The 10,226-nt window shown below is 36.9% G+C and overlaps 1 protein-coding gene across 1 annotated transcript in view; it reads right to left on the reverse strand.

Annotated features, from left to right (window-relative positions):
- LOC105622333 (POU domain, class 6, transcription factor 2) overlaps positions 1 to 10,226 on the reverse strand; it is a 110,990-nt gene that overhangs the window by 4,811 nt on the left and 95,953 nt on the right. Inside the window, exons 4-12 of the mRNA XM_012203751.1 lie at positions 10,036 to 10,213; positions 9,792 to 9,950; positions 9,473 to 9,664; positions 7,396 to 7,557; positions 5,413 to 5,666; positions 4,400 to 4,619; positions 1,993 to 2,173; positions 1,211 to 1,267; positions 255 to 338 (exon numbers count right to left, since the gene is read on the reverse strand). Coding sequence (XP_012059141.1) covers positions 255 to 338; positions 1,211 to 1,267; positions 1,993 to 2,173; positions 4,400 to 4,619; positions 5,413 to 5,666; positions 7,396 to 7,557; positions 9,473 to 9,664; positions 9,792 to 9,950; positions 10,036 to 10,213 — 1,487 coding nt within the window. The remainder of the gene's footprint in view (positions 1 to 254; positions 339 to 1,210; positions 1,268 to 1,992; positions 2,174 to 4,399; positions 4,620 to 5,412; positions 5,667 to 7,395; positions 7,558 to 9,472; positions 9,665 to 9,791; positions 9,951 to 10,035; positions 10,214 to 10,226) is intronic.

The raw sequence follows: 10,226 nt of genomic DNA on the forward strand, positions 1-10,226 counted from the left end.
CTCTCTCTCTCTCTCTCTCTCTCTCTCTCTCTCTCTCTCTCTCTCTCTTCGATAAGAGAATTCTAGTTATTTATATTAATATGTTATTTATATTAATTATAGAGTGTTTATATAAGCACGTCGAAAGGAACGTTGCATTTATGATACTCTTCCGACATAAATACGATCTTGATTTTATTTGATCTTTTTTGAAGAAAAACATTTTCTCACGATATCTGTGCGATTTCTTAAAATATCGTAGGAATATTACTCACCTCTCTTCTGCCTCCTTCATCCACCTCTCGAGAACGGGCTTAATTTTCTGCGCGCTTTTCGGCGTAATGTCCAGCTTTTCGAATCTAAAGCCAAGAATAAGGCTTGGTCCATTTTCTTGCTTCTATTTTTCGGGCAATTGATAAAGGGAATAATGTGTCGAAAAAAGGAAGGAACAAGGACGTAAAAAAATAAATTCCAACGTAATATATTGAATAATATGTATATCGAAATGCTTAAAAAAAATTCAAAACTTCATTTAAATTTTCTTTGAACATTTGCTTTTCATCCTTACGTCTTTGTCCCACTAAAGGAGCACTAAGAGGCATGCATTGATTCAATAACAGGACATTGACAATGCGTGCATGCTTTAAGGTTTGGTGATGCCGTGTATGATGTTGCCAACGCGCTGCGCAAACACTTCTTGTGCGAGCGAGCGAAATGAATCCGATTCCGCAATTCTCGATGAAACGATTCGGAGCTTAAACTCGGCGAACGTTAAAAATTCTCGGCTTCATTCTATTCTTTTATTCTTAGCGCGTTGGCGACATCATGCCCAAGTTTGCCAATGCCCTGGCTCGAAGAGAGTTAATTTTAGAAGTGCTCCTTTCGCATCTCTTTTCCGAACGGAATTAGAAATTAGTGAGAGTGCTTGTGCAGCTATACCCAAATATGCCTGCCAGTTCTAAACGGGAGAAGCCTGATCGCAAATCAGTCGAACGCAAATAGAGAAGAGGAAGAGAGAAAGACGACTGAGATGTCTGTCTTATTTTAGACGATATGCATCGTTGATTTTAACATGGTGAATTAATTAGATTGTACTATTTTTTAACCTCCTTTTTCAAGATCGTCGGAAAATTCGTGCACAATTTTCCATTGGGTATAACTGCGGTTTCTTAAAGGATTTTAGAGTTTTAGATTTTTAGGTAAATTAAGTAGCATGGAGGGGTGAACGTACGTAGCTTGCTGCTGAGAGGCAATCTGCGAGGCAGCGTACATCTGGGTAGCCAGGGCACTGGGGAACAATCACCAATGCTTATGTTAGTTGATACGATAAGAATTTTCTAAGAGATATAAACATTTTCTCTTTGCTTGTTACCGACATTACCACGGTGGTTCCCATTCACATTTCGGAAGATACGCTCGATCGGAAATGACGAAGAAGGTAAATAACGTAACCCTAAATAACGTAAGCCACGAAAATTTAAATATCAAGTATTATATGTTCAATAATATAACAAATTTTAAAAATTTTTGTAAATAAATAGTTTTTATTTTACGAGTAATTTTAACTTGATTTAGATTAAATTGCAGCATAAATCAGGAACCATCGTGGTGGATTACGGTATAAATAAGTTTCTCATGATACCTCAAAATTGGATAATACACCTGCGATAATTATATTAGACTCCATTGAATTTAAAAATTGCGACAAATACTAAATAATGAAAAAGGCATAAAAAATAATTTTGCTGAATATAAAGAAAAAAAATAAAAACATAAAACTGCTTCAAGATTCTCTTAGCTTTACGTTCGGGCGTTCATTCTTAACGGAAAATGTTGTTACAAGGTCATCGAACACGGATAACTATCTGCTTTTGTTACTCTGAACAAATCTCAACCCTTTCTACGCCATTTCCAGTGACCTGGCACATTGTCGTTTTACATTCTATCATATTATTAATTCTCATTAGCGTCTGTTTTGACGAACGCGAGGAGGACGCTGTAGCGACAACTAACCTGCATATGGCACTTTGGCTGTATGCGGGGCCCTCAGTGACACTCAGAGCCTGCCCAACTTGGGTCTGTGTCAGACCCAGAGACAGTCTGCGCAGCTTAAAGACCTTGGCGAACTCCTTGATCTCATCCAAATTGATCCCATCGACTACGTTATTAGTGGCTTCATTGATCGTTGGTTGATCTGTAATAAAAATTCATTCTATTTTTTATTTCAATTCTTCTATTCTTCATCTTCTATTCTTCAACTCGGTCTATTCTCATCACGATCAAATAATAAAAGTATAAAAATCATTACAAATTTTTCGTAGCAAGATAAATCTAGTATCATGCTAATTCTAAATGAATTAGCAGTGACCTAAGCGTTTAAAAACTTCGGATTAGTATTCCCAATCTTATTTCGAATTTCTTTATTTTTTTATTTTAAGAAATACATCTAGCACTTCCCTGTTCTTTATAATAAAATTCTATATAATAAACTCGATGAATTCTTGATCTCTAAAATATATGAATCGCGCGTTGCGAGCTAATTATAGAAACGATATAGCCAAGCTAGCCATGAATGAGATAAAATATTCGTAGTTTAGAGAATTACACGATAAGCAAGTTTTGCGTCGCGCATGATCAGTTTACAGTAATTTTAATACCGCAAATGTAGATGACTTGGGACATGAGCATGTATTTTTGTTAAATTCAGTTGTGGTATCCATTCATGAGTCATTAAACAAAATTTAAAACTGTTTTTAGTGACTCATGAATGGATATGGATGGATATCACGACTGAATTTAATAAAAGTACATATTGTTCCTGCATTGTTCCAAGTCATTTACATTTTGAACAGATTAGATTCACTATCGATTAGATTCACTATCGATACGAAAGCTCATTTCAATTGATCGGAACGCAATGGAGCTCCAGAAAGAAGGTTGCTTAATGACATCAGACTTCGTTAAAGCAGCTACCACCGATTTCTCTCATAAATCTGTCACCCGAATGTATACGAACGCAATAGAAATGCCCACATACTCCGTAATCTCGACCAGTTCGTCTGGTTTCTGTGCCGCGTAATAAACTGTAAGTCCTTCTTCCGCGACGGTGTTTCTACGATCGTTAATTTCTGATCAAGGCACTGAGTACTTTGCTTTGCGCGCTTCAAACAAAAAGCTGCGAGCAAGTTATATGACTCGGCCATGACACGATAAATAAAGGAATAAGAGCGAAGTATTTACCGTTGTTCAATTCACAACGTTAAATGACCATGGCTTTGATCATGATTATGATTATTGGACTAGTTTCTTAGTTTTGTACGCATTACAAATTGCATAAATAAAATAAATAAGAGCTGTAAGAGATAATCACTAATAATCATTAAAACTAATAACGAAGTATATAAATATCATACTCGACATTTGAAATACGTTGTTTAATGGTTTTTGCTCGTACTATACAAAATAATAATAGAAAAATTAGAAAACTGTTTATATACATATATATTTTAATTACTAGATCATTTTTCCTGATCTCTAGGCGAGAAATTCTATCGGAAAAGAATTAACAAAGGCAAATATTTATGAGATAATACTCGCATCTGACACTAGCAATTGAGAATCGTTAGGCTTCACGCGTCAAATGATTATTCCATCGCGTCAGGATGACGAAGTGCCAGTCTACGCGATGATTGTGAGTTATTAAAATTATTGTCAGCCAACGAGGTTACGCGCTGCTGGAATCTTTATGGCTTCCTAGAAGGCAGTAAGGAACGAACTAATGCCCCGTATATTTATATAATGAGTCTAGTATACGATATCCTATTACACTTGTCAAGCATTCTACGATCGATGCTAGTTCAAAATGTTATTTTCCAGGTTCAAATACAAGTTAAACATTAAATCGTTCCTTCTACAACGACGAACGTTTCATGAATATTGTTAGGAGAAACGCTATTTAAGCGATCGATTATTAGAAAAAATTGATGGTGTACTTCAATTATCAGAGATATACGCTTGCAAAGTTGCGTGCGGCCGGAAGATTAACACCTTGTCAAAAATATTGTCAGAATGTGACAACCTGGCAAGATAAAGATAAAAAGCGCTTTTGCATGTGGTAATTGCTTCTTTAAAAGTGATCATTATGCATGCAATCGCTTGTCGACATTAGCGAGTGTACTTCGTATAAGCAAGTGATTGCGTTATAGGAAGATGGTGTCTCCAGCGAAAATTGTAATTAAAAGCTGTCAAGAAGTAACACGGCTACCCCGAAGGCATAGCACGATTATCATTTACGTGCGCGATGTGGACATCGTTTTAAACGCTCTGTCAAGTACCGCAAAACCAATTGACACAGATCATTCCTACTTTCGACCCATAGGTTAATATCACAGTAAGAAAAAGGAAATAAACTATATCTTACTCGGTGAATCGTTCAAAAGATCATCCTCCTCCTCCTTTATTGGACTGTGCATACTACTCGGAGAAGCCTTTACCCCAACACCGCCAGGTCCGTGCGTCGTCGTGATAGTAATCTCGCCATTGCTAGCGGCCAATCTGTTCAAAGCGGATGCAGCGGACACTACGGATTCATTCAATGGCGACGACTGCTCCGGTCTGTCCCTGTGATGTTTTTCCGTCGGCTGTGAATACAATGCGATAGTAGGGACGGATTAGTAGCTCATTGGGGACGAGAATGCTCCTCTTCCACGTCAATTATGTACTTAATAATGAGACAGAACCTCGAGACACTATAAAGTTTAATTAGTGGAAAGAATGCTGCCAGTACGGAATACTTTCTTAACGAGATCACTCAGTGCTGAGAATTATTGGTTGCTTCGCTAATCTTGCCAGTAAGTTTACTTCACGCGTTCGAAGACTGTGCATCGCGATTCGATAGAAATCCGTTTACATCATTAGAAAAAAAATGGAAAAGAGGAGCCGACGAAGGTATTTATTCTCTTTGATTCATATGGCGCAGTGTTATTCGTTGATGGAAAGTTAACTACACTAACGGTTATAGTTGAAATTATTGAGAAAGTGAATAACACGTATCGTACGGCCACTAGTGAGATAAAACGTGAAACGTGCATACGGTTTTTAAAAACAATACAACTATATACACGATATCATGAAAATATGAAGCTTATTGTAAAAGAAAAACATTGCTATTTTAACAAGCAATGATATGTCTATCAATTTCGTTGATAGCATGACATGAAAAATTTTACTATTTTATATCTGCAAAAATAGCTACATAATTATATAAAGCTAATTATTTTAAATGTTAAATTATATTGTAAGCTTTATGGGAAAAATAGCATCGACTCTAAATCTTAAAATATTTCTATCGTTTATTAATATTTCTCATATTACATGATAAATTTACTATCTATATTTAAAAGAACGATGTTGGAAAGGGCGAGTTGTACGTACTGTGTAATGATTTATATGCGAGGTGTGTCGGTGGCTGTGCTGTTGAGGCGATGTCGTTAAAAGCGGTTGTTGAGAAGCCTGAACGGCCTGTACAGCCTGCGCTGCTTGCGCTTGTGCCGCCTGGGCAGCCTGAAGCAGTTGCTGCGGCTGCATCGCGCTCAGAAGTTGTTGGCTCGCCGAACTATTGCTTAGAAGATGCGGCAAAGCGGCAGGGTTCAGCCCTAATCCCGATGCCAAGCTGGGGCTCGTGGGAACTGATAAAAGGACAAGTAAAAACACGCATAGTACGACATCCGATGTTGGATTAATCGCAATGTAAATGCAACAATTGTGACAACTGAAATTATACACACATTTTGATTGAATACATTATCATAAAGAAATTATGTCAATTATTATAAAAATTTTTAATTAATAAGAAATAAACTTAAAGCGGATCTTATATATAGTGCTTAAATATTTCAGAGTTAATTTATGTACGTATCCAATTTCGCAAGTCGTGCGCCAAAATTTTTTTTCGGTCTTGAAACGCAATTATGAACAAAACTAGAATAATAATATCACATATTAAATGATATTAATTGATATTGATAAGTAATTTAATAATTTTTTATGCTAATAAGTATTTTAGATATTAATAATTGTTAATATAAACATCTTAAGAACTGTAAATAATGTAATTTATTGTGAAAAATTTTTGCTTAATAAAGAAGCAATTTAACATTTTGAGTACTGTAGATTTATAGATGATTTTGAATCTTTTGAAGAATCGATTCTTTGTGCCCAGAATGCGTTGTGAATTTGGATTTATTTTTTTGTCCTTCTGCGTTCTTGTTCGAAAAATTTTTATCACTTAATTTATAATTTAATGCATCATATTAGTCATGGTAAATAAATTTCGATTTTCTTAATAATAATAGCTCAACAATTAGAATGTAGAATATATTTGTTTGATAATATATAATGATATCTAATATTATAAGCACAAGAATAAAAATGAAAAGATTTTTATAGGAATTATTTTTTTATACATCACACAATTATTTTTTAACTATCTACGTGAACAAAATGATGCTGAAACTACATACAAGTTCAACATTTGATCATAAATTAATTATTCAATGCACAATTTAGCTGCATTGCAAAATTTTCGCAATAGTAATGAAAGTCATAATATTGTGTTTTAATGAATTAAGAATTATTTTATGCGTTTCAATTGACACTCATACACTTGCGAGTATCATTTTTGCGAGTATCATTTGTTCTTGTTTAACATTTCATGAATAACAAGGATGAAATGATTCCAAGAGCATTACAAGTATCACAGGGACGCACTTCGGTTGGAAAAGAATCGTTTTTTCAGGAGATCGATTCAAGATTGTTATTTCTAGCGGGTGATGCTTATATGTGTTCAGCGTTTCCTATTTCTAATTTGTCTATGAAATAATTAATGATTTTACGTGAATATTTGATAAAGTTCTATATCTCCATTATTACCAATTATATATTCTGAAATCACTCGATAAAATTCCTTGAGATTCACGTGAGAGAAGGAAAAATCAACTACAATGCTTATTACTGCTAGCTTCCAATTACACAAAACGCATCTCTAAAATATTTCGTTCTTGAAGAATTAAACATTCAATACTTGATATTGCGATAGATTTAGCAGATGCAAAGATCATTTATTCTATGTACATGTAAATATATTTCGTTAAATTTTATAAGAATAAAAATAATAATTTAATCTTACGATGATTTTGTAATAATTTCTATCAACGAGATAATTAAAATATATTAAAATATTTTATGTAGCTTCGTAGAAGCAAAATTATATTTATATCGTGACGCGCGTAAAGATGGATCAGGGGACATAGTAATATCTCGACGAAGAGCACGCGCAGTGATATTATATTAAACGGTTACATCGAACAACACACATGGCACAGGAAAATCTTATAAATAGATTAATATTGAACTTACCATTGCTCGTAGGCGTATTAAGCATATTTTGCGGTTGAGCTAGAGATTGGAGATTCGCCAGAGTCGTAGAAACTACTTGTCCATTACTGAGCGCCAAATTCACCATTTGATTGTTCGTAACGTGACTGACTGGTATAGTCAAAATGGTTTGAGTAGCGATACCTAAGAAATGAGAAATATTTTTCAAAATGAATGTGTTTTTCTAACAGAAAATTATTCCAAGATAGAGGCAAAGATAGATGACAAAGATAATTGATTTTACAGTAGCTCTCGATAATGTTATATGATCATATTTCAAATCAATAGATACTTCATTTCTATTATGAACATAGTGCACGCGTCGTTGATCCAGGATGGGTAGTAAAGTTATCAGAGTCTCATAGAAGGATTATTAGGCAACCCATAGGGCAGGTAACCTCGCAGGCTAGCGTAGTTGGCAAACTATTATCGTCATCTTAATAGTGGGTACAGGTACTGGTACTGGACTGCGCTGCGAGAAGGACGCCTAATCATACTTAGAATAGTTTCGGGATTACCTCCAGCTCCGCTAATCTGATTACCCTGTACACGCGCTTAATATGATTACTGATCATGAGTACGTACCCGTGTTGCCACCTACAGCTAAGCTAAGCAAATCCCGTATTCCGAACAGCCATAAAAGTTTCACATTCTGAGGTAAGGTCAACCGACAATCCGATTAATGTGCAGTTCAAACGTTACCGAACGATAATGTGTCGTCAATACTTTCACTGTTAATCACTATCTCTGACAAGAGTGTAATGATTTGAAAATATTTTATTCATCGAAGCATAGCAATATAATATTTGCGATATTTGCTTTTCGTTAACACGTCATCATCTATTAAAAGTAAAGAAGAAGTCTCTTCTACATTTTTAGGAATATCGGAAATTTATTTATATCTGATATAAAGAACGATTCGCGAATGATGTTATTTCCATTTTCAACGAATCAAGGCGTACATGACCTCCTGTGTATTTTAATCTTCGTCGCTTTTTGGATCTTAATCGTTCACACGATAAAATCTCGGACGGCTGATATCACTTTAAATAAAGCCGCGGACATTCCTGCGGACAATAATTTCTATGAACGACAACCTATTGACCGCACTTTCGAGCACTCCTCGACTCATCCTCGCCGACACTCGATGTCTATCAGAGACCAATCGAGCGTTAGTCAGTTACCATCGATTGAGTCGAAAAGCAGTGCAAACATTATTTGCCGCCACGTAACTCGTCATCCTACCGCGGCCGGTCCATATCCACGAACTTCAATCCACTTAGGCGGAATCCCAAAGTTCTGCCTCTCATCGTCTGCCTCCGCTCTGCTCATGCTCTCTCTCTCTCTCTCTCTCTCTCTCTCTCTCTCTCTCTCTCTCTCTCTCTCTCTCTCTCTCTCTCTCTCTCTCTCTCTCTCTCTCTCTCTCTCTCTCTCTCTCTCTCTCTCTCTCTCTCTCTCTCTCTCTCTCTCTCTCTCTCTTTCTCTCTCGATTGCTAGAATAGGAACCTAACTTGGTAGAAACGAAGTTAGCGCGGACCGCAATCGATATAATAGCGGCCGAATCCGCGAAGCTGCGATGTCCAGCCAGTGAGTGCTAGGGTTAGGAGTATGAGGGGAGAAAGGACAGACTCGAGAAAGGAGGCAGGATGGGATGGGATTCGTGAGGTTGGAGAGGGGTAGTGAGACGTTAATTATACATTGAAATTAGTTGCAGAGTTTGCCCTGTGCTCGGCGAGGCAGTCTAGGACCACTAAGTATGGACGACGGGCCAGCCTTAGTCCAAGCTCTGGTCAGAGATAGTCGATATTATATTATATATCGGCACATCTTGATTGCACAACATTATGCGCCAACACAGCGCCGTGTTCTCGTTCAGCGAACGCGTGATAATTTTATGCGTGGCAACTGTCGATGGAATTTTGACTGATTGAAATTTCGATTATAATTTCACATTATTTGTTAGCAATCGTGGTCAATATTATGTTAATAAGATGTGCGACGAAGGGAATCATTTATATTCGGGAAATGCTGAAATTTATAGAATGTTAGTGTCACTTACCTTGCGAAGTAGGGATAAGAAGTTGAGCTCCTTGAATGCCCTGAACCAATTGACCAGACGTTAGGATGAATTGAGGCATCGCGACCGGTTGTGGTTGAGATAATAGCTGAGGTAATGTTGCCATTGGAGCTGAACTAGGTGGCAAAAGGTGAGGAGCTGCCGTCGTACTCGAGGCTGTTGGTATCGTTCCGCCTTGGAATGAAAATTAACGATTTCATCATTAAATTACTCTTATCATCTGATTCTTGATCCTTGATCCTCCGATCTTGCATCGTTCGCATTTCTATTCACTTAAGAAACTCGATTTTATGCTTCTTACCTGACGAGCTGACGGTTAAATTCAACGGAGTATTGATCAGCTGATTATTAGTTAATCCCGCTGTCATACCCTGAAGACCGGCGGCCAATGACGCGACTTGTGGGAGATTTTGCAAATTCGCTAAATTCTGAAGATTTTGAAGTGTCACCATACCGGCCACTACGCACAAAGTAAGAAAACAATATCAATATTAGGATCATACGTACAAACGAAGTTTTTGTAAAGGAAAATTTCTCACACTTACTCGTCCCGTTTAAGTGAGCTTGTGCTACCGCCGCGCGTTTCGCTTGATGGAGATTTTCAGGTGACGGACTCCGTCGCCTCTTTCGTGAATTCTTTATATCATCTATCATCATTTGGTGTTCGTGAAGTGCACCACCTGTCGCCGGTTCGGGACTTCCAGCGCTACTCCTGTCGCTGTCCTATAACAGATAT

Source organism: Atta cephalotes (assembly GCF_000143395.1).
Source record: "Atta cephalotes unplaced genomic scaffold scaffold00043, whole genome shotgun sequence".
Taxonomy (NCBI): Eukaryota; Metazoa; Arthropoda; class Insecta; order Hymenoptera; family Formicidae; genus Atta; species Atta cephalotes.